Genomic DNA, 24,760 nt, shown 5'->3' on the forward strand with positions numbered 1-24,760 from the left:
CAATCCAAGTCACAAGTACCTGGCAAGCACCCAAACATTAAATTAGATCCCATGCTACTACTGCCAGCAACAAGCAGTGGCTATTCCCTATTGAATAACAGCAATTTATGGACTTTTCCTCCACGAACTTATATAAACCTTTATTTAAACACATGCAATCATACATAAACATACTCTCATCTGCAGTCACACATACGTGCTCTTTCCCCACATACAGTCATGTGTGTGTGTGTGTGTGCTCTCGCATGCAGTGATACACAGGCTCTTTCATACACACAGGCAGACACTCACCCACATGACAGGATCTCACATGCACTCTCAGGGCCTAGGCCTTCAGCCGCCAGTGAGATGGGGTCTGCTGGCAGCTGCTGAGTTCTCACTATCTTTGGTTACAGCAGTATAGGCTCTGTGGCAGCTTGCCGGGCCTCTCTGTCTTCAACTGCTAGCTAGGTGATGTCAGCTGGTGGCTACTGGGTCTTCTCTCTCTTTCACTGCTGCGGCATGGGCTCTGCAGCAGACTGCCAGATCGTGGGATGAGCAGCAGCAGGAGTCATGTTTAAAAAAAAAAAAAAAAAAAAAATCTCCTGCTGCTGCAGATCCGGTCTTGTGATAAGAGCTGTGAGAGTGGCCTGTGGCAACAGGCGATGATATTCTTTTAAATGTGACTCCTATTCAGTGACGTGCCACTAAAAATGACCCCACACACCAAAGGCTGCTGACCCTTGTTCATTGCAGCTAGTTTATGGAAGACACTAGGATTTATGATGTGGATAAAATGGCCCAAAAAGCCACTGTAGGAAATGTTCGGCAACAATCAAGATAAGAGAAAAATGTAGGAGTTTTATAGCTGGGTGAGGATCTGCTTACCCACACTACCCTGAAGGAGCCGTTAAATCAGATGTTTTAACAAGCGCTAAAAGAGGTGCCAATTTATTTAACCCTTGTTAACCTTTATTTAACCTTGTTAACCTTTATTTTAACCCTTGTTAACCAGCCAATTTATTTAACCCTTGTTAACCTTTATCTACCTCGCTACTTAACTGTTTTTGTTGGTGACTACTTTCATTAATCTACAGTTATAATATCTTAATATCTTTCCTGTCTTCCAAGCTCATGTTTTTTGCTCCCTGTTTAATGTAACTTTATCTTCTATACAGTTGTTAAATGGTTTCCCCTTGTTCCATTGTAAACCGGTACGATAAGACTTGGTCTTGAGCATCGGTATATTAAAGAACCTAATAAATAAATAAAAGTATAAATACTTGGAGAAGGAATTTTACCTGCGTTTGTAGGTACTCATTCGGCTGGTATTTCATGCTGGTTTGTTTAACTTCTTTATAAACATTTGATAATCTGCCTTAAATTAATCTCAAGGGGGATTACAATTAAAATTACAATCCAAATTGTAATTAGTCAAATCAAAGATGCTAAACATGAGGTTAGAGCATGGGTACGGCTACAAGCAAGAGGCAGATCTTAAGAGGTCGTCTAGGTTGAAACAGAACATATAATAGGTGAGCGAATAATAGCAAGAATTAAAGATTAGGTATAAGAGTACAGAAGCATATATACTATAATAAGATGAGCACATTATGCTAAAGTAATAAGAATAAATTAAGTAGGAATAGTCCAGTGGTGGAGAAGATTGTGGGCTCACGATCAGGAAGTTCCGGCATTTAGGGAGTAGAGGGAAGAGTCACTGCCTTGGAGTCCAGGGGAAGGCTTTTCCACTAGTAACATCTCTCTCTTCAAAGTGAACCTTTTGTCACCTCCCACTCAATCAGTTTCTAACCCAGTCAGTCACTTTAAGGCCCATGCCAAGGGCGCATGGTTTATTTATAAGTCGCCTATGTGGAACCGTGTCAAAGGCCTTACTGAACTCTCAAGTACACTCCCAGCTAGCACTCTCCTCTAATCCAACTCTCAGATCACACAATCAAAGTTTTCAGATTCATCTGACAAGATCTACCTCTGCTAAAGCCATGCTGCTTTGGATCTTGCAATCCATTGGCTTCCAGAAACTACACTATCTTCTATTTTAGCAGCAGTTTCATCAATTTATTTACCACAAAAGGCAAGATTAACTGGCCTGTAGTTCCCAGCCTCCTCCTTTACGTCCACTTTTGAGAGTAGTCCTCCGGAATTACTCCAGACTCTAAAGAAGCATTGAAAAGGTCATCCAAAGAGAAGAAAACCTTGGTGAATGCAGAGGTCGACCCCCACCGAGGATGGAATAGGCAGACAGATGCAAACTGCTCGGTTCCCCTCCCGCTCGGCAAACAGGTCATCACTATGCGCTGTAGCGATCGACAGCATCTGGGTGCCAGCTTGGAGGGCTGAGAGAGAGACCTCTTCCTCTGGAGAACCGGGACCCTCAATGGGGACTATGCCACCTGAAATTACAGGAGCAGGAGAAGCAAACGAAGTTATTAGCAGCTGCCCCTCAAGGTACGGGGGTTTCGGGGGGGGGGTAAAATCTGAACTTCCTTTTGAGTGGCCTAATTTTAAGCCCTTATTTTTAGCCCAAACGTTTGAGCCTGAAGTTAGGAATCTAAATTAGGCTTCAATTAAGGTGCCCAAAATCAGGCGCTCAGCATTTTCTGAATATCAGGCTATTTTAAACTAGTAACCGAGAATATTATATTAGTATCAAAATGTATTCTTATTGTTTGATTTAGTAACAGATTACATTTTTGGTTTGAAGTTTTCAAATCCTAGATTTGCCGATCCAGTAATAAGACTTTGCTTGGTGAGATCATCATACTGGAAGTGTGATGTGAAAATGTCATGAATTGCATGATTGGATTTATGTTGTCCACCCCACTAGAATAAAATCCAGGAGAGGACAAACCCACCACACCCCAGAGATCTGATAATACTATAGAATGGAGAGGTACATGTACTATGGTGTACTTTCTTTCTTGGGTACCCACAGAATTGGAGTGTACTACTACTTTTCACATAAGTAGCCCTGTCTACAACGTACAAGAAAATTGTTGCCGATTCTTGGTGGTTAGAACATCTCTGATAAGAGTTCTTCAGCTCTATTCATGCCATCAGAGGTAGATAACCAAACAGCCTGTAGTCTTGCAAACCCTGCATGTAATCTTAATATATGGGGGCTTCTTACAATAATAAAAAGTATGCACACATATATAGGGATAGATATTCAAAAGCCAGTTAAGAGGCTATCTGTCTAAATGGCTAAGCTGCTATTTTAAAAATCTTAACCGGTTAAGTTGGGGCACTGTGGGAGCGGACAATAGGTGTTCCTGGGAGGAGTGGAGTTAGCTGGTCTAAACTTAGTCAGATACACCTGTGCGACTAACTTAAAGATACCCAGGTATATTCAGCGGCGCTGCTGACTGATGAATATCCTGATTAAGTGAGCCGGATAGGTATATCTGGCTGTTACTCTCCACTCAGCAGTTGAAAATGGACCCCATAGTGAATAGCAGTATAGTTTAGTGCTGGCTTGGTATGTCATCTATATTTCAGTGTTGGATGAATATCGCTTGCTTCAACACTATGAATATTGACATGTATTTTGGTAAAATGACTGTGGTTTCTACATTGCTAATTGTACATTGATTCATATCAAATGATAAAAGCTTGTAAGAGTTGGTACCTGGACATGAGGGTGGAAATCTTTAAGTTTGAAATTCTACAGATTTCTGGATCTGGGAATGTATGGTGGAGGTTAGTTGATTCGAGGAGATGAAATTGAAACTCCCGCTGGGTCTCCTACTCCACCTCTGTCGCTGGTGAAATCTTATATATAAAAGAGGGCCTTGTTTTACTTTTGTATTAGAATCACTTGAAATTTGCAAGAGTCTATATTTTTAGATAATCTAATAATGTTTGATTTGAGGGTTAATTTTTGTTTTGTATCTTTCTGATTGTACACCATGTTAGACAATAATTTGTGATTATTAAGAATGTGGTGTAGAAGTTTAAAAAAAAAATAAATCTGTATCTATTCTTTTCTAGATTGCATGTGAAAAGAAGCTTTCCCCCCCCCCCCCCCCTTTAAACTCTGACTTCCATTTGTGGAACTAGAGGCTGAATCAAAACATTTTATGGTGTATTAGCTGTCAGCATTCCAAGTACTGTCCTTACATTGCAAGTTTCGTGTAAATGATCTATATAAAAATAAATAAATAAATAAAATCCAAAGATTGCAAGGTATGGTTTTCAGTGCCACTTTTGAACAGTACATAGATTGTTCCCAGAGCTGTCGCTTAAACTCATACAGGTATGTTTCTCTTCTGTTTACAGAGCAACCACAAACAGTAAAATCCGAGAACAGGTACTGCTTGAACTGAGTTTCGTGAACTCAAACCTGCAGGTCTTGAAGGAGGAACTGGAAGGACTGAACATCTCCGTTGAGGTGTATCAGAATACAGAGTAAGTGAGAGAGGACCTTGTTATCTTTTGTTCTCTGCCAGGGTGGATTGAGCTCTTTATACACAGGGGTATGTGTGGGTGTATCTAATGAGAGAAAACTTGAGTAGCTTTCAATTTAGAGCCGCCTTCAGTTTTTCATAATATAAATCGAGGGAGTTCCCTTCAAGCTAAGCTGAAATATGCTTCCTTAAGTGGCTGCAGTGTGTCGCAGGCCCAGCCTTTATTTGCAAAGGTTGTGCTGCAAGAATACCAGTGCAGTCGACCCTGAAAAGTCAAAATAGCATTAGTTCAATGTGACCTTAAAATGATTTCTGAAGCTGGAGGTGGGGGAGGCATCTGTCATTCTTCATTTGACTTCTGATCCAGTTCGGAGAAGAGACGACTGAGGGGGAATATGGTAGAAGTCTACAAAATCATGAAAAGACTTGAACAAGTTAATGTAAATCGGTTATTTACTCTCTCAGATAATAGAAGGACCAGGGGGCACTCAATGAAGTTAGCAAGTAGCTCATGTAAGACAAATAAAAGAAAATTTCTTTTTTCACTCAGCAAATAGTTAAGCTCTGGAATTCATTGCCAGAGGATGTGGTTAGTGCAGTTAGTGTTACTGGGTTTTAGAAAGGATTGGATAAGTTCTTGGAGAAGTCCATTAATGGCTATTAATCAATTTTACTTAGGGAATAGCCACTGCTATTAATTGCATCAGTAGCATGGGATCTTCTTAGTTTTTGGGTACTTGCCAGGTTCTTTTGGCCTGGTTTGGCTTATGTTGGAGACAGGATGCTGGGCTTGATGGACCCTTGGTCTGACTGTGTGGCGGGTGGATCTGATGTACAAGCTTTGTTTTTCATCTGTTTTTTTTTTCTCTCTCCTTGCCACAAACTTGTTGATGGGGCTGAGGTCAAGATGGCTCATACCTGCAAATGTGGTGGTCGTGTACCTGCGCACAAACCTTCTGGAGAGAAGAACTGGGGAAATTTCCCGGGGTTTTTTTTTTTGCATCAGTTCGGCTCACCAGTTGCAGGTGTTTACTGGGGGAAATTGGGGCTTATCACCTTACTCACAGCTCGATACTGTAAGGTGCGGTTGGAGATTAACTCGCTGTGGGCGCACAATTGGGACGCGTAAGGCGATCCTGCGATACAGTCTCCAGTTTCACACGTCCTTAGCGCTTCTTGAAACCGACCTGTAACCTTTCCCGCACGCAGCATGTAAATGATATGTAAATGAACAAATTAGCTATTTAATGAACGAATTAGCTATTCCCTCCGATACTGTGACGCGCGCTCCGACTGTCGCTTTTTTTCCCTGCCGATTTGCCGCGCGTTTAACCTGTTAGTTTACCGCCTACCCCTACCCCCTGCGTTAGAGGCAGGAGTAAGGGTAAGCGGCAAACTTTCCCCCAGCCCCCGCTCACCTGCCCTGGTCGCGTCCATGGGTGCCGGTCTCCGGGGTAGCCCCAGTCCTCTCCCTCCTCCCGAAGCAAAAAAAAAGCGAAAAAAAAAAATCCAATGCGGCCCCACTTCGGCAGCCCCCCTTCGGCGGAGACGGCAGTGTAAAGCGAGACGGACCACGGCGCAAGGAGAGAGAAGACGCACTTACTCCAGCCAGCCAGCCCTCCTCCGGACAGCGGCTCCTCTACCTCCCAGCTGCCGGCGAAGATAGACGCCCGAATGGGTAGGCCCCTCGTGCAATTTGACCTCCAGGCGTGACGTCACGACGTTTGGCGTCACGGCATGCGACGTCACGCCTTGAGGTCAAATTGCACGAGGGGCCTACCCGTTCGGGCGTCTATCTTCGCCGGCAGCTGGGAGGCAGAGGAGCCGCTGTCCGGAGGAGGGCTGGCTGGAATAAGTTGCATCTTCTCTCTCCTCCTCTCCTTGCGCCGTGGTCCGTCTCGCTTTACAGTGCCGTCTCCGCCGAAGGTCCGTCTCGCTTTACAACACTGCATCTCCGCCGTAGGGGGGCTGCCGAAGGGGAGCTGCCGAAGTGGGGGCTGGCTGGAGTAAGTTGCGTCTTCTCTCCTTGCGCCGCAGCCCCCCCCCCCTCCGGACATCGGCGACGACCGCGGCTCCTGCCTCCAGCTGTCAGACAGACGCATCGCACGTGGGAAAGCGGCCCCTATGCGTGCAATTGGCTGCTCAAGACGTGACGTCACATGCCGTGACGCCAAACGTCGTGACGTCACGTCTTGAGCATCCAATTGCACGCATAGGGGCCGCTTTCCCACGTGCGATGCGTCTGTCTGACAGCTGGAGGCTGGAGCTGCGGTCGTCGCCGATGTCCGGAGGGGGGGGGCTGCAAAAGTAAGTCGCTTCGTCGCTTTAAACTGCCCCCCCCCACCCCCTCCTCCCGGAGCAAGGCTGCTTTTCGCGCCCTGCTTCGGGAGGAGAGGAGAAGGGACTAGCAGGCCAGAGCCTAGGATTGCCCGTCTCTCCCCCTCGCTCTCTTGCTACTTTTTTGGTTTTGTTTTTTTTTGCTTCGGGAGGAGGGGACAGGACTGGGGCTGCACCGGAGACCGGACGCGGCCAGGGCAGGTGAGCGGGGGCTGGGGGAAAGTTTGCCGAGCATCGGAGAACATAACTGTCCACTTCCTGGTACCTGTCATTTCAAATGTCATTTGAAATGACATTTGAAATGACAGATACCAGCGTGGCCGTGAAGCGTTAGGCCCGCGCACCCAGGATACTGTAATAGGGCGCTCTATACAGTAAAATGGGTTGCGCGGGCCTAACGCTTGCCTAACGCTTCGCAGCAGCGGCATGCATTTGCATGCAATTTGAAGAGAGTATCGAGCGGTAGGTGAAGAGAACTGTGCGTGCGGGGAACGAGGGTGCGCCTGGCACTGTCGCACTCTTTCTAATGCGGCATAACTGTATCGACCTGTCAGTTTGAAAGAAACCTGTGAGACCAGATGATGCTTGCAGCTGGCTTTACAATAGCAACCTTTTGGAAGTTCATTCCATTGACCTCGCAGTGGTATAAACAGCTTAAACTGCAGTAATTGAAAAGCTTACTTACTGCAGCATATGGGGCCAGCTATTCTAAGACATGAAGCCATCAAACAATTTTAAAGGGAAGAAGATAGCTGTATGTATTTGTCACCTATTTCTAATCTTCAAGGGGCTTTGAATTCCTCTGCATTGTTTGTTTTTTTTTTCTGCCTGTTCCTGTTTTATAAACAAGCAATTAAAAAAATTACATGAAGGGGAAATTTATTCAGATACGGTCCCTAAAATCCTATATGGGCCCTTCTGATTCATCTTGTGCCAGATGGGGCATTAACCTCAAATAGATACCCCGTAAAGAGAGAGAGTTATCTCTGAATTTATACAATACGTTAAGACCCTAGTGGCGTGCATCTGTTAGGGACTGGGTTGATATTGCTTTGGCCTCAAGGGATTGTGGAGGAGTAGCCTAGTGGTTAGAGCAGCGGGCTATAAACCAGGAGTCCAGGGTTCGAGTCACTTTGTACTCTCCATTGCTTAAAAAAGTGCCACACCTGCTGAAGACTGTGTCTCACGCTACCTGAAGCAGGGAGGAAGAAGCTGTTGGGATCCTGATGGACTTGCATGAGGCTGAGGTGATGGGGTCAGGCTGGGGAGTGGGGCAGTTAGTGGGGGCAACAAGTGTCAGCCGTTTACTTAATCATAGGATAAATTGCATGTTTAGCTTTATTGCAAGCAGTGTGATTGGCTAAGGCACAGGGTATTTAATTCCCCGAGGTACTAAGCTAACTCTGTGGAATATTTAGGGTTTAATTGTTTGAAAGTGATGATTGCAGATGAAATGCCAGCTTGCTGAAATTGCCCTTAAGTTTAATTTATCTGAACTTCGTTAGCCTACTTTCCAAACGAAAAGAGCGCTTTTGAGGTCCGTCTGTTATGTCCCTAATAACTTATGTGTTTGGTTTCTTGTCCATATCAGATTTCCAGAGCGTCAGGAGGTGACATGTAGAATTTGACAGACATGTTTTTTTTTTTCCCAAATCCACTTATATCCCATCTGCACATGAGTGTTCCGAAAAGTAGGGCTCCTTTTAGTTCTGGGTGGAATATATATATCTTTTTAAAATGTACTTTTTATACTGTGGTGGTGGTCTAGATCTTCATGGGGTGTGTGTGTGTGTGTGGAATTGTAATATATCAAAAAAATAAAGGGTATCTTCTGACTTAATCAGCAGATATCCTTTATTCATTGATACTTTTTCTGAGTATGGTGGCCTGTTTTTAGTGGATTTGTAATACAACATTTAATGTTGGTACCCTGGCCATTGGGATTTATTTCCATTCGAAAACTTGGTGTCAGTTATGCGTTTTTTTTTGTTTTTGTTTTTAGAAATCATTTGATTTCATGAATGGTAGAATTGTTAAGTCAGATGGCGATTCTTACAAGGAGACACATTGCAGGCTGCCATTCTTCCCTTCTCACCAGCCCAAAAGACCAACATAAGAGCATGATTCATTGTAAAACTATTGCATCCACCTATGGGTTGGGATGCATGTTGCACGTGGTTCCCAGATACTTGCATGGACTTGCTCAAGTGTGTCAGCTGGGCTTAACCTAGTATAAACTAATTAGTTATGTAGAAATATATCAAGAATAGCCTCCATAAACAGCTATTTTTATCTCTGTGTGTTCACAGTTTGAGCTTCAGTGGATCATTACTCAAAAAAAAAGTGACAAAACTGGTCTTTCCCTTTGCTCCCATATCAGGAGCACAGAGTTCACGTTGCAGAATGAAACTTAAAAAAAAAAAAATAGGGAAAGCATGCAGAGGCCTGGCTTCAGGAATGTGTCCCAATATTGATTTGTAGGAGTGGGTGTGATGTGTGCCTGTGGAGTTTGGGGGGGGATGGCAGGGGGTTAGTAGTGGTGGGGATGCTTTGAAGGAGGATGGAGAGTGGGGATGTGGATGTGTGTCTGGAGTTGGATGAGATTGTGTGTGACTGGATGGCTGTTAATGGGGCAGATATTTGGGGGTATAAGGATCTGGGAAAATGGGTCTATGTGGGGATGTGTGTTTATTATTGAGTAGCAGATTGTGTGAGTGGGAGGAGCTTGCAGAGAAATGCTGTGTGTTTGTAGGTAGTGGATGTGGTTGTGAGAGCGTTTGCGGGTGGGAGTTGTGTGTGTCATTTGGGGTATATACAGATGTTGGGGATGGCTGTGTGTGGGTAGGTTTGTGTGAAAGAGTTCTTTGAGGAGTAATGTGTCAGGGTTGTGGGGTGTTTTGTTGGGGGTATGTCTCTGTGTATAGGTGTGGATATGGTTGCAGGGTTGTGGCTGTGTATGGGTAACTTTGGAAGCCCCTTTTTGTGCCATCCCTTGCCAGTTGAGTCATTTATTGTCCCTGTCTCTGTGACTGTAGCAAAATACTGGTAGGGTGAGGGGGGTGCATTTGAAACAAAGCACTGTCAGCATTCTGACAGTGTGAACAGCTTCTAAGAGTTTCCCATAGAAATCAGTGGGGATTCTTACCATATTATTTTATTTATTTATTTATTTTGAGTTTTTCTGTACCGGCATTCGTGATTAAAAATCACATCATGCCGGTTTACATAAAACAGGGGGAGTGAACACAGAAATGGAACATTAACAAGTGCAGAGAGTTCGTAAAGTTACATTACAACAAGGTTCATATAACTGGGTAGAGAATTAGAGTAAGATAACTGAGCAGTTAGGATTAACTATTTACATTATATTGTGCAGTCTCTTATAAGATGTTGCTGTCATTCAATTGGGATCTGGGAAGGCTTGCTTAAATAGCCAAGTCTTAAGCCTTTTTCTGAAAGTAGGTAGGCATGGTTCTTGTCTCAGATCCGGGGGAATAGAATTCCATAGTGAAGGTCCGGCTGTGGAGAAGGCTCGGTCTCTGAAAGTTAAATGGTGAGTGGTTTTGGTTTGGGGAACGAGGAGTGATCCTTTGTAGGCTTCTCTGATGGGTCTAGTGGATGTGTATCGTCTAAGTGGGATTTGTAGATCAAGCATAGCATGGTGATGGATAGCTTTATAGATGATAGTGATAGATTTGTGGATAATTCTAAAGTGTATTGGCAGCCAGTGTAAGTTCTTAAGAGTGGGAGAGATGTGATCTCTTCTCCTGGTGTTAGTCAGAATTCTCGCAGCAGAGTTCTGGAGAATTCTCGCAGCAGAGTTCTGGAGCATTATATATATATATATATATATCAATGATTTTATTTATCTATTTTTAGTTTTGTGGGAGGTTCACTTCACCAGAGATAACAATTCGAGTTTTTGAACTCATCCAAAATATTTACATTTTGTTGAATTTCCATCCCTTTTTTTGCAAAGTTACTGTGCCTGCAAATGGGCGGATGGACTTCAATCCCTTTTACATCATTCTTTCCAACATACTCTATGCTCGAAAGCATAAAAAAGAATTGGTAAACTAGTTTAGCTTAAGGGGCATTGTTTTCCTTTAATCTAGTAACAATGCAGTACAGTTAAGAGTGGAATTGCTTGTGACCAGATGCTGTGTGATTGAAGATTTATACATAAGAACTTCATAAGGAACCAAGTAGTTAATATTGTTTGTTTGTTTTTGTTTTTTTTTTCATTTCCTTTTGTAATAGGAAGGCTTTCAACATTCCTTTGATTCCACTAGGTCTTAAAGAGACAAAAGAGGTTGATTTTATGACTCCATTTAAGGTAGGTTTCAAGGTCACTCACCTTTTTGTTTTTCTATGTCTGTATTGTTGAAGTACTTAGTGATGCCTACTGAATAGACAAGTTCTTATCATTTGTGTAGAGGTCTTTTTAATAGCTTTTGATTATGAGTGAATAAAAATGTAGGTTTGTATAAAATTTGAGCCTTTATTTTGGATTGGATTTTAAATTTAAGTACTCATCTTTCCAAATCAGAGTTCAAGGCAAGTTACAGCCTGCTACAGCTCCCGGTTTCCCTTCTGAAGCCTTGCTGGGGCTTTTGTGGACACTTGTCATGTGTAGGAAAAATTAAAACACAAGATTGAGCCACATGCAGATTGGATAAGTTAAACTGGACATTCAGCAGCTAATTGTGTTTTTTTGTTTTGTTTTTTTTAATTTCAATTTAGCAAGGCTGACTGTCACTTGGTGGCTTATGTCATGATTGTTTTTAGAGGAGTATCCTACAGGATCTCTCCAGGTTCATTTTTAGTAGCTTAATCAAAAACCAGACCCAACACATTTCCGTTTTCCTTTGCTCCACTTATTTGCTGCATGCATGTTTATGTTTATATTTTACAGTAAGCAGAAACCATGGCTCCTTTTAAAAGTCCTTTATTTTCAGGGCTGCCCCACATGCTGGACGCTCTTCCTCAGCCTGGCTTTCTCTCCTCTGCTTGGCTAGGGGTTGCTGCGTCGCATTCTCTGGCCTTCACACAGTGGCAACACCTAGTAGTCAGACTCAAGTGTGCCTGTGAGGGAGCCAGGTTGCAAATAAAGGGTTAAGACTCTGAAATTCCAGCAGAGGCCTGTTCCAAGGAGCAGAATGAACCTTTCAAGCCAAAAAAAAAAAGTTCTTATTTTCCACTTAGCTGTATACTGAATTGCATTATTCAGACTTTGTACATAGGATGGACAAATTGTTAAGCAAATAAAAAAAAAAAAAAGTACATAGATTGTTGCTTATTCTTAACAAACATTCCATTCACTAGGCTAAATCCTAGGTGTGATAAACACACCTAGCTCACAGTTGCGGTGAGGTAGTGGTCTGTATGAGCACAGTTAAATTCTCTTGAGTCCCGGGCCTTTGCATCCTGCACACAAAATCTGCAGCTCTGGATTCCACCTCCCACGCAAGAGGCTGTAAGACATAGCTCTGAGGTCCCCCACCCAGGCTTTCCCAATCCTGATCTAAAACAAAGCTGCAAACGTTGGCTGGCAGTGAGGAAAATGTGTGTGAGTAAAAGGGGAGTTCAGATTACAACCAAGGTAATTGTTACTGGATATATATTACACGTCATGCTAAAAATACATTATGCAATCAGACCTGGTCTATGCAGTACAATCAGATTAGACAGGTGCTGATTCTATGATGTCACCACTTCAGAAGCATGACATGAGGCTGCGATATGTCTTGCCTGCTTGGGCTTATAACATGCTGCTAGCTATCCTAGATGTAAAGGAATAGTACATGATGGAAGAAATTGGCCTATACATCTGCCCAGTTGTAATTCTTCCTCTTTGGGGAATAAATATATATACATTCCATACTCAATACCAGCTCCCCACCTCCCAATTTTTTTTTAACTTTAATTTCCAACTCCTTTCCTACCACTAATAACATTTCACACAACCACTTCTTCTGATGCTTTGATGCTATAGAAAGGATAGGTATGTGTGCCTTGATATACTGTCTCCCAAATACCCATAGCTTTGGAGTGAACAAGTCAAGACCATCTTGATTTTAGATCCCATCCATTCAGGCTGGTGCAATATAGTTTGCTTAGGCTAGCGCACTGAGTAACACTCTATTAGACGCACGTTTTGGACGTGGTAAAATAACCCCTGATGCAATATGGGGATTAGCGTGTCCAAAACGCATAGCTAATAGTGCTTATCATATGCAAATTCCATGTAGATGAGGCTATTACACCGCGATGCCAAAAATTGCTATGTGGTCCTTATAGGGGGAACCACAGCAACCCCAAGGAGCCCCTGCCGGCATGAGTGAAGCAGTGAATACATTAAGTGTTGGGCACTTAGTATTAATTTATTCACTCCTGCACTTACTGCCAGTTGGTCCATTCACTGTCACATGTCAGTAAAAGGACCAAACCCCTTTCAGAAGGCTGTCTTGAAAGGGGATTGGTCCTTTCACTGACAAGTGTCAGTGAAAAGGACCAATTGGGAGCAGCCCTGCTGGAGATTGTAAGGGAGCTCTGGTCAGTCTGTTGTGGGCGCACAGCCATGTCTCCTGGGTGCCTGATGCAGAGCGGCAGGGACACATGCATCACCCACTGTGCATCTCTTTTAGACTGGCAGCTCATTTGCCTATTGCATCGAGAGCCCAGGAGAGGCGTACGTTCAAAAATGTTTTTTTTGCGCGATATTGCATCGGCCTGATTATCTGGTTACTGTCAGGTGGGGTTTTTGTGCTCCAAAATCACCAAAATATGATCCAGGAAAACTACTAAGAATTTTATAAAGCTCATGAAATGGGCTGGAGGTGAACTGGCAGAGCCTGTTGTGATGTGGCAGCAGACACCGAGGAGAAGGAAGGGAATCTGAGAGGCAGCTTGCCATGCTTGAGCTGGATCCTGTTATAACTTTTTAAAGGAGATTACTCCCACAAATTTATCAAACCGAAGGAGTCTAACAGTGGCTCCTGTCACGAGCGGTGATGAAAGTGAGACTAAAGAGAAAACGCCCTCCATCAGGCAGCACCGCTGGCAGCAGTTCAACGAAGCTTGTGTTTTTGAAAAGAAAACTTTAATAAAATAAATACAGGGATTAGTCTGTATTAAATAATTTGCTGCACTCCATTTTCCTGTCTTTAAAGAGAGAGATTCAGTAAAAAAAAAAAAAAAAGAAATCCAAGTGCAATTGTAGTTTTCAGGTGAGCAAAGGATTTATTTATTTATTTATTTAAGGTTTTTATCTACCGACATTCGTATGTACATCATGCCGGTTTACATAGATAATTCTGTTTCCTATAATGCCTTGGTTAGATTCACTTCCTGGACCCTTTCCCCTGTTGCTGATCTTTATCATGGAACAGAATGGGATTTTCTAGTCACTCTGCTAGAGGCAGTGGTGCCAGAACAGGGGGCAGGGCCAGAGGGTCATGGCCTCCCCACTTTTTAATAAAGGAAAACAACTCTGTGAACCTTGTGGCTTTAAGTGCCGTGGCAAAAGCAGATAACACAGAAACTCAGTGAGCGGACATGGGCCTTTGGCATGAAGCAGGGGGCAGGTTATTGAGCATACACAGTTCAATGGGTCTCTGCACTAACTGCCTTTTGGGTTACTTTCTTCTGTATGTGTATGGGATTGAATTGGTTACTTTTGTGGGGGGGGGGTGTTTAAGGCCCTGGATAGTGTTTTTCTCACAGATATTGAGAACATGCCAAACAGTTTTCATGGTTGTACTGTTGCACATCTTGTGCAGCCTTTCAACAGATTATTTGCTGGATTAAAAGTATTTTGCAAATTGTTCAAAAACAGATCATAAATATTTAGGCTATAATATTAATCTAACAAGGAGAAGCAGGGCTTTTACTATATAAACAATTGCACACAGAGCTTAAATTAGCACAAGTTTAAAACCTTTGCTCGTTTATGTTTGTATTTGTAACAGTGTCTCCAGTATATAATGCATATGTTTTACTGTAAAGATTTAAATAATTCTGTTTTTTTCAGGATTTTATCCTGGAACATTACAGTGAAAATGGTTCAGAATATGAAAATGAAATAGCAGATCTCATGGACCTAAGACAAGTATGTTTTGCTGTATCGTCCATGCATGCTTTTATTGGGAAGGCTTTAGGAGTCTGTTTTGTCTAGTGCATGTTACTCCTGGGGGAATTCAGCGCACAAAAACTTAAAATTCTGCAAACTTTATGTTGGTCAAAATAACACAATATACATGACAGTCTTTAAGTAATTACATTTTAAATTAATACAGAAAAAAGTTATTACTTAAAGATGCAGAATTTTAAATATTTTGAGCAGAATTTCCCTAGAAATTCACTGTAAGAGTGTCCCTTCTACTTGCTCTTCTTATTCCCTTGGCCACTTTGCCCTCTCTGGCCCCAACTCCTCCACCTGCCAGTATCTCTCCCCTCCACTTCTAGGCTCAACCCCTTCCACTTTATCGCTATTCCCAGAGTTTGACCCCGTTCTCAGTACTACCCCTCACAGGCTTCCTCTGTCCCTCCCTCTCTCTAGTGCACATACACACACCCTCATACAGGTTCCCTCACTCTCACACACACACATCCCCTCATACAGGGTCCCTCTCTTGCATACACACCCACACAAGCTCTCTCTCTCTCTCTCTCTCACACATACACCCTCACACAGGCTACCTATGTCTCTCTCTCACACAACCCTTCACATAGGTTCTCTTACACATACACAATCCCTTCACACAGGCTAGCACCCTCACATACACACGATCCCTTTTTCATTCACACCAACTCCCAGTCTCTAACACACGCACTCCTTCAAACTCTCCTCATATAGGCTCCCTCCCTCTCTCTCTCTGGCACCCACACTCAAGCATGCCCCCTGCTCTCTTTCACCCTCCTGCTCACCCCCTCCCCATCTCTTCTCTCTCACACCCCTTCCCCCTCCTCTCACACACACACCTCTCTACACACATTCACTCTCATTGGGGCCTTCATCTTTGCTGCGAACAGCACGCCAGGGCCTTCATGTGTAATCTTTTTCTCATGACATAGCATCCATAGTCTCAGAAAACTAGTGCTGATTTCCCTGTGTAAAACTTACTTCTGGGAGAGGTCTTATGGTTGTAAGGTAGCTTGCTGTCAGCTTTGCATGAACCCCATGGTTACCACAGGGCTGGTGTGTTCAGGCCTGAGGAAGATGGCAGGTCAGTGTTGACTGGCACCTTACGCTTTGGTGACTCTGCCAGGGCTACACAGTGGTTCCTCCAGATAAGCTGAAATCTACTAAATTTTACTTCTAATAATTCATTTAATTACACACCATACCATTTACATGTCAAATTATGGTACAATATTAATTTGCTTCTGGGTTCTGTGTATTTTCCTGTTTGGTTTTAAATATGTGATAACCAGACTCGTTGATAGTCATTTCCTCACTAGAAGAGAGGAGGCGCGCTGTCTCTCTGAGAAGCACACCCGCCCTGTTTCCTGTTTTTCCTATATAGATTGTTTTGTCAGGCAAAGTTTCAAGTTTTGCAGCTTTACTCAATGAGAGAAACTGATCCTGTTCTTCAAGTAAACCACACCCACCTTGAGGCTTTAAATCTTTTCCCAGATTCTTTTCAAATGCTTATTTATTTTCTTTGTCTGACCATCTTGACTAGAATGTAATCTCCACATAGTTAGGGACCTTCTCTTGTATGTATTTGTACAGTGAAGTGCACACCTTGTAGTGCTATATAAATGTTTAGTAGTAGCGGCAATAGGTATAGGATTACCAGCTGGCTCTATGACCTCTAGCTATACTCTGCTGTATCTATGGAGTCATAGTTGCACATTTTCTCTCAAAAAAAAAAAAAAAAAAAGTCATAAGGTGAAGTAGCATAAAAAATTGGATGGGCACAGCTTGTCCCCATGATGGTGTAGAATCAGTTGATGGCTCTATGTTGGGCTGGCCCAAAGGCTCATGTGATGGGACCTATTTTTGACCCCCAGGGTCATCCGGGGCTGGGAATGTTGCGGAGGAGAGGTTCACAGCCCCTGAAATGCGGAGGAAGTCATAGTCCTCATTCAGTGGTGACACCTAGTGGCCAGATTTCGAGCCCATGGTTGCGGGGTTCCAGAAGGAGCCCTGATGTGTAGCCCCTGGCCGAGGCCTGTCGCTGCGTGGATGGTGCTAAAGCAAGCTTCAAGTAGGATGTAAAATGTGGGACAGCCTCGGTTCCGATACAGCTGGAAACTTAAAGGGGTAGGAGGAAACTCCTGAGTCAAACAACCTCCCCTCCCCTTCAAAACAAAACCTCTGAGGCTCTGGGGTATTGTTCACTGATGTAATCTTGGATTAAGATTTCCATTCCAGTTGTCCTACCAGCAATTGACAATACTTTAAATTTAGGAGCATCAGTGAGAATTGATTGAATCCATATTTTAAACCTGCAGCTCCCTAAATTACTCAAGTCAGCACATCTACATTTTCTAGCATGTTAAAACAGGAGCTCTGGACTCAGTTGCTCCTTTTTCTCTCCTAAAGGTACGTAAAGAAGACACTTGTAGCCCCCAGGTATATGTAAGCCCCACTAGAACGAGTTCTTTGATGTTTATCTCCTCTGTTGATATTTTATTCTCACGGTTGCCATTGTGGCGTCGCCAGGAGAAAGATGGGGGGGTAATGATAAATCTCCCTCTTACAGTTAAGCTGGTCTGGGGGGGGGGGTGTCTTTATCAGCTTAAGCTTTTTTTTCGACAACATCATATTCTTAGTCACCAATCTAATTGTATTCCTGTGTGGTTTTACTAACATTTTTAGCCCTGGTTGTTCTATTTTAAAGGCATCTCGCACGCCGAGCAGAGACGAAGCTGGGATTGAGTTGCTCCTGAGCTACTTCAGTCAGCTGGGCTTTGCAGAGAACAGGTTTTTCCCATCCGGCAGACTTGGTAGGGTTTTATTTACATGGTAAGCTCTCTACTGCTTCTTCAAACAACTACTGGCACTGTCATTTGAAGATCACTGAATAACTTGTATTTATCCTTTTTTATTATAGCTTATGGAAAACACCTGATGCTAGCTTTCTTGCAGTCCTTCTAAACAATTATGTATCTCCATTGCCAAACTGATTCTTCCAGTAATTCGAGGGGCCTAATAGTCAAAGTGCATTCAGCACTATTTAGCTGGATAAGCAGGACTTATGCGGCTAAGTAGCGGGGCGCTCAATATCTGCCTATGTTAAATGGCCACTGCTTAGCTGTATAAGTCCCTTATATGGCTAAAAGTTACACGTGCAAAAAGTAGGCATGTATTGGGCGGATCAGGGGTGGAGCTAGCTGCATAATTTGAACGGCTAACTACCGATAATTGGAGTTAGCCGAATAAGTTTGTCTCAGTTTAGATGCCCCATAGAGCAGCTCTAAACGTAGCTGGGTAGATTTTAGTCAGTAAAGTGCATATTCAGCGGTTTTGCCGTGCCACAGAATATACATCGTATCTTAGCTAGATTAGTTCTAACAGGCTAAATTACTCACACCACAGGCTTGGAATATCTACCCCCAACGTTTTTAAAAGAGAGAGAAAAGTACTGTGCTAACCAGTCAAACATTTGTGGAAAGGCAACCAACAAAATAACTAGGAAGAGATGATACCTTGCATCGGGTGTACAAATGTTTTCGAAGGCAAGCTCTGAAGATTGCGAAGGGCCATTCATACAGCAATTGTGCAAGTGTTATCTTTTTAAAAGAAGTTTCTGGGGCCCTACTTGTTTTACCTTGTCACTTAGATAGGATTCTTCTAAATCTTTGACTTTTCATAGCCCAGAGAAGCATGCATATCATTATTCTATTGTAAATATACAGAAGAGAGAGGAAGCGGTTTCCCTGTAGTAAAGGTGGTGTGAGTGTCACATGGGGATTTCCAGTCACTTTCCAGTAAAACAAATATTCTATTGCTTCTGTATTTATTTTGGTTTGCATTTAGGTACGACTCGTTTACAGGCGTTCCAGTATGTCAGCAGAATATTGCGCTGGAAAAAGCCAGTGTTTTATTTAACATCGGAGCCCTGCACACGCAGATTGGCACGAGGTGTGACCGACAGACCACTGCTGGATTAAAGGATGCAGTTGATGCTTTTCAGAAAGCTGCAGGTACAAACAGTTTAGGATAAACATAATGATATTCTTATTGAAAAGCAAACCATTCCTTTTTAGATTTTTCTTAGGGGTTTAACATTGTTCATTAGCTTATCTCTCTGCTTAAATTCTCCAGCAAGTAAGTTTTTTGTTTTATGGGTGTTCCATGTCCAATAGAGAAAAGAAGTGATATTTTCAACTTTTCTGATCTTATAGGCACCCTTAGAGAAAAACCACAAGTTATTTTCTCCAAGATAATGGGTGGGGTAGGGCTTGTTTTTAAGTTCCATGCACCCAGTTGCCTTTTAACTTTCTGGGGTCTCTTTGACTTATCAGAGCGCACCCATAGGCAGGGAACCAAGGGTTGGGAGATTTTGCCCCCAGAAATCAAGCAGTAGCAGAGGAAGTCCCAGTTTTTGAGTACCTTCAGAATTTGATGCACAAGGCCTAAATCCCACCCTGTCTGTCAGGGGCTCTCTGCAGGAGCATGGAGCAATCGGATAGGCTCTCTTGCACCTTGCAGCACTGTTAGGTAAATATGGGACAGGTCTCCAATCTTACAGTACATAACTTTGTATAGAAAAGCTGTTTTCTCAGTTTTGAGGTTGTATAGTGAGAAATGTCATGCTGCTTGAAATGATTCTTTAAGAATGTAACCCAGAGGTTCCTCTAGTTCTAGGGGCACAATCTTTGAACCAAGTGCTGAATTTGTCTTATTTATTTAAGCTATGCTGTTCAGAATAAGAACACTTACCAAATACTGAGAGAATGAGTACTGTAGCTAATGGTTAACCAGCCCTAATGTAGAAGCCATAGCAACCGGGGCCTATTAACGTTTTCCAGGTGAAGTGTTTTTGGTAAATAAAGGTAAAGGTGCTTGAGAGACAATATGTAGTGTAATGAAAACTTACAGGACAGACGCTCTGTAGAGGTCTGGTGATGCCCAAAGTAAAGCTTTGACAGTTCATACCAACATAAATAAATAAAAGGACAACAAGAATTTTATTTCATTTACGTTTATACTGTAGACCACTTAGATTGTGAAATGCAACCAAAGCAATGTCCTCACTTTATTATACTGTGCAGGGTGCCTCTCACCTCATTTCATCCTCCATGACCTCTTGCATTTTGTCGGTTTCCCTTGTTTTCCTCCCATCTGTAGTCTCATGGATTGTAGTGACCATGTACAGTGGCGAGCAGGCTGAGGCTGAAGTTTAAGAGCTATTTCCAGTGCTGCTGCTTTGCTGGCCAGTAGAGGGTGGCCACGAGTGCACTACATGGCTGTACCTTTTCTACCAATCCTGAGGTGCCACCATCAAAATTCTGCCCTACGATTTTAATCCCAGGCTTTCTGTTTTGTAGTTCAGATGTCTTATCAGTTGACCATTTATATTCTAGGCTTTTGCTTTTATTTATTCATTCCCTGTACGTACCAGGATCAGTCCAGACTGCTGGGTTATGCCTCCCCTCCAGCAGATGGAGTCAGAGAGAAAACTGAAAGCACCCCCTAGATATACTGGTGTGCCACCTGCCAGCCCCCAGTATTTCCTCTGACTCCAGCAGATCGAGAGGCATAACCTGCGGTCCTGTCCTGACTAAATTTAATATCAGGTGTATTCTTCTCTTTGTCTGACTAAATTGTCTGCACTGTCTAGATCAATGCAAGGGGACGCTTGGTTCTCTTTAGTTTAAAAAAAAAAAAAAAAAAAAGAAGTCATTATGTGACTGGATTTTCTGTGGGAGTTTTATTTGGCTATCGCAAGTTTTAAAGGCAGGCGTGGAGAGCTTGGCTCTCCCTCTTTTTGCCCGGATTAGGTTCCCTTGGTCCTGCGGGGGAGTTTACCGGTGGGCCGGTCACCCCCCTCCCTGTTTATACCAGTGGTCTACTAACTGAAGAGGGCTCTTTTTAAAAAAAAAAATAAATAAAAAAAAAATAAATAAATTTCCTTCGCAGCCACGTAAGTCCTGCTGGGGGCAGGCAGTGCTCTATTTAAAAGCCCTAGCCTGCCGCGCACACCAGGGACTCCGGAGGGGGTGGCTTTCTGTTCACCCGGCGATTTGGCGATTCTCTGCTTGGCGCGCTTTTAGTGCTGTACAGGAGCTCTTACCTTTGGCGCCGTTTTTTCTCCTACTTCTGAATGCCGCGGTCTTCGGCCTGCACGGCCTGTGGCAGGGCGGGGGCGCGACTCTCCAGGGAGGGCCTCTGCTCCCGTTGTATTCCCGGGGGCGAGGGACCCTCCCGGGGGCCGAGCGCTGCCCGCAGCGGCACTTTGGCTTCTTCTTCTGCTCGGCAGGGGAGACTGGCGGCCGCGCGGTCGTCGGCCCTGCCTCCCTGTGGGAGGGAGCCGGCGGCCATTTTAGACACGCGGCAGCCTGCCGAGGTGGAATCGGAGGAGGAGGGTTCCTCTCCCCTATCGCCGCCTGCCTTAAGCCCGCGCAGTGAAACTGCACTGGATGGTCCTCCAGCCCCTCCCCCCACGGGCTCCACTAAAAGGAGAGTTCCTTTCTCATCAAAGTTTGTACTGTTAATGCATCAGGCATTTTTAGAGGCAGAGGCAGGCTGGGAGCCGGATGACCCTCCCCCCGCGAAGGTTCCTAGGGTTTCTCCCAGCACAGGCTTAGCGGGGGCGACTGGAAAAGCGGGAGCTTCAGGGGGAACCGGCAATATATCTTTTGGGGGCACAGGTGATCCTGGAAGACTTGATGTCGACCAGGGATCTCCGGATGCTGCGGAGGCAGGGGTCTCGGAACCACAGGAGGCTCTCGAGGGGGATGACCCCGAAATTTTACGCCTGTTTGGCAAGGATGAGCTTAATTTTCTCATCCAGCATGTGTTAAAGGAATTAGAGATTCCCGCCCCGCAGCAAGACACAGATACGTCTACGGGGGATGTTGCAATGGCGGGTTTGAGGGCCCCTCCGCAAACTTTTCCCTTGCATCCCAAAGTGGTGCAGCTGGTTTCTAAAGAATGGGAAGTTCCAGAGGCATCCCTGCGTGTTAGCAGGGCGATGAATAAGTTGTACCCTCTGCCCGCACAGTCTTTGGAAATTTTTAAGGTTCCTGCCGTGGATTCGGCGGTTACCGCTGTGGTGAAGCATACTACCATTCCGGTCACGGGAGGAGTAGCGTTGAAGGATCTTCAAGACAGAAAGTTAGAGGTTCTCCTGAAGCGCATGTTTGAAATAGCGGCCTTAGGAGTCCGGGCAGCGGCTTGTAGCAGTATGGTGCAGAGAGCCACTCTCCGCTGGGTTCAGCAATTGCTTACCACTCAGGAGCTGCCGCCTGCCGAGGCGGAGCAGGCTAACTGTGTGGAGGCGGCGGTTGCTTACACAGCGGACGCCTTGTATGATTTGTTACGAACCTCTGCCCGTACTATGTCCTCAGCGGTCGCTGCTCGACGATTACTTTGGCTTCGCCGTTGGTCGGCGGACGCCTCGTCCAAGTCACGTTTAGCCGCTTTCCCCTTCAAGGGGAAGTTATTGTTTGGTGAGGAATTGGACCAACTCATCAAGGACCTGGGGGATAATAAGGTATATAAATTGCCGGAGGACAAGCCCCGTCAGTTTCGTCCTTTCGGGAATGCGCGATCCCGGTTCAGGGGGCAGCGCAGATTTCGCCCCGGTAGGGGCGGTTCTTTTTCACAGAAGCAGCAAGGTCCGAGGTCGCAATCGTGGTCTCCTTGGTCTTCTTCCTTTCGTGGCAGGCGGCCGCAGCGATTGGGATCCTCACAGCAACCATCCGCCGGGAAACCTTCCCAATGAAGGCGCGCTGGCCCACTCCTCCTTCCCCCGCATCGGAGGTCGTTTATCCCTGTTTTGGGAGGAGTGGGCCAAAATCACGTCAGATCAGTGGGTTCTCGACGTGGTACGCTACGGTTACGAATTGGACTTTGCTCGACCCCTCCGGGACTTTTTTATGATATCTCCTTGCGGGCCTCGGGAAAAGCAACTGGTTATAGCCCAGACGGTAAACCACTTACGGGCCCTCGGAGCAGTGCTACCCGTTCCCTCGGACGAGACGAGAAAGGGCCGCTATTCCATTTATTTCCTAGTCCCGAAGAAGGAAGGTACGTTCCGTCCTATCCTGGATTTGAAGCGGGTAAACAAGGCGTTACGTGTTCCCCGGTTTCGCATGGAAACCCTACGATCTGTTATTGCGGCCGTCCACAAGGGAGAATTTTTGGCTTCTTTGGATCTCGCCGAGGCATACCTTCACATTGGAATCCGGGAACGTCATCAGAGATATCTGAGATTCATGGTGTTGGGAGAACACTACCAGTTTTGCGCCCTTCCTTTTGGCCTAGCTACGGCTCCGAGAGTGTTTACCAAAATTCTTGTGGTGGTCGCGGCCTTCCTGCGACGTCAAGGAATATTGGTACATCCCTACTTGGACGATTGGCTCATCCGGGCGAAATCGGAGAGCGAGTGCAACCAGGCTGTCCAGTTGGTGATACAGCAACTTCAGTTGCTAGGCTGGGTAGTCAACTTTGCAAAGAGCCAGCTGCTTCCAAGTCAACGGTTGGAATTTTTGGGAGCACGTTTCGATACCCTGGTAGGCAAGGTATTCCTGACTCGGCAGAGGATGGAGCATCTGATGTTTCAGGTACGGAGGCTTCTGGATCTCCAATTGCCCACGGCCTGGGATTATTTGCAAGTCATTGGACATATGGTGTCTACTCTGGAGATGGTGCCATGGGCTTTTGCTCATATGCGGCCGTTGCAAAGGGCTCTCCTTTCTCGCTGGGACCAGAAATCCGAGGATTACGGAGTGCAGTTACCACTGTTGGAGCCGGCGCGGTCCAGCTTAGCGTGGTGGTTGGTTCCGGACAATCTTTTGCAAGGAGTGGACCTCGAGCCCCCCCCTTGGGTCATAGTGACGACGGATGCCAGTCTGACCGGCTGGGGAGCAGTCTGTCAATCACGGACGGTACAAGGGGCGTAGACCCCTCGCCAAGCGTCTTGGTCCATCAACCGTCTGGAGACCAGGGCAGTACACCTAGCCTTGCGTCAGCTTCTGCCTATGGTACGGGGTCGGGCGGTTCGAGTCCTGACAGACAACGCAACCACGGTAGCATACATAAATCGCCAGGGCGGCACGAGAAGTCAGCAGGTGGCGGTCGAAGCGTCCTTGTTGATGACCTGGGCGGAGCGCCACCTGGCCCGCATCACGGCCACTCACATCGCAGGCGTCGACAACGTTCAAGCGGATTTTCTCAGCCGTCGGTTTTTGGATCCCGGGGAATGGGAGCTCTCGGACCAGGCAATGAGTCTCATCACCAGGCGATGGGGAGTGCCGCGACTAGACTTGATGGCAACTCGGCTCAATGCCAAGGCAGCGCGTTTTTTCAGCCGGAGGCGAGAACACGGATCGGAGGGGGTGGATGCGCTAGCGATTCCATGGCCTTGTCACACCCTACTCTATGTGTTCCCCCCCTGGCCCTTAGTCGGCAAGGTGTTAAGGCGTCTAGAATCCCATCAGGGTCCAGTGATTCTGGTGGCTCCCGAGTGGCCAAGAAGACCATGGTTTGTGGATCTAGTCAATCTCGCCAGGGACGGGCCCTTACGGTTGGGCCATCTTCCGAACCTTCTTCGTCAAGGACCAGTATTTTTCGATCTAGCGGATCGCTTTTGTCTGGCGGCTTGGCTTATGAACGGAGGCGGTTGAGAAAGAAAGGTTATTCGGAACCGGTTATTTCTACCTTGCTTCGCGCGCGGAGACCTTCTACCACACTTGCTTATGCCAGAGTGTGGAAAGTGTTTGACTCCTGGTGCGCGACCGCCCAAGTTCAGCCACGTCGTGCGGAGATAGCGGATATCCTTACTTTTCTACAGGATGGTCTGAAGAAGGGTTTAGCTTACAGTTCTCTGAGAGTCCAG

General features: G+C 45.2%; 1 protein-coding gene across 1 annotated transcript in view; it reads left to right on the forward strand.

Moving 5' to 3' along the window:
• RHPN2 (rhophilin Rho GTPase binding protein 2) overlaps window positions 1–24,760 on the forward strand; it is a 123,597-nt gene that overhangs the window by 53,705 nt on the left and 45,132 nt on the right. Inside the window, exons 3-7 of the mRNA XM_029608399.1 lie at window positions 4,279–4,407; window positions 11,004–11,079; window positions 14,776–14,853; window positions 17,594–17,718; window positions 18,733–18,899. Of these exons, the coding sequence (XP_029464259.1) occupies window positions 4,279–4,407; window positions 11,004–11,079; window positions 14,776–14,853; window positions 17,594–17,718; window positions 18,733–18,899 (575 nt within the window). The remainder of the gene's footprint in view (window positions 1–4,278; window positions 4,408–11,003; window positions 11,080–14,775; window positions 14,854–17,593; window positions 17,719–18,732; window positions 18,900–24,760) is intronic.

Source organism: Rhinatrema bivittatum, chromosome 7 (genome assembly GCF_901001135.1).
Source record: "Rhinatrema bivittatum chromosome 7, aRhiBiv1.1, whole genome shotgun sequence".
Classification (NCBI taxonomy): domain Eukaryota; kingdom Metazoa; phylum Chordata; class Amphibia; order Gymnophiona; family Rhinatrematidae; genus Rhinatrema; species Rhinatrema bivittatum.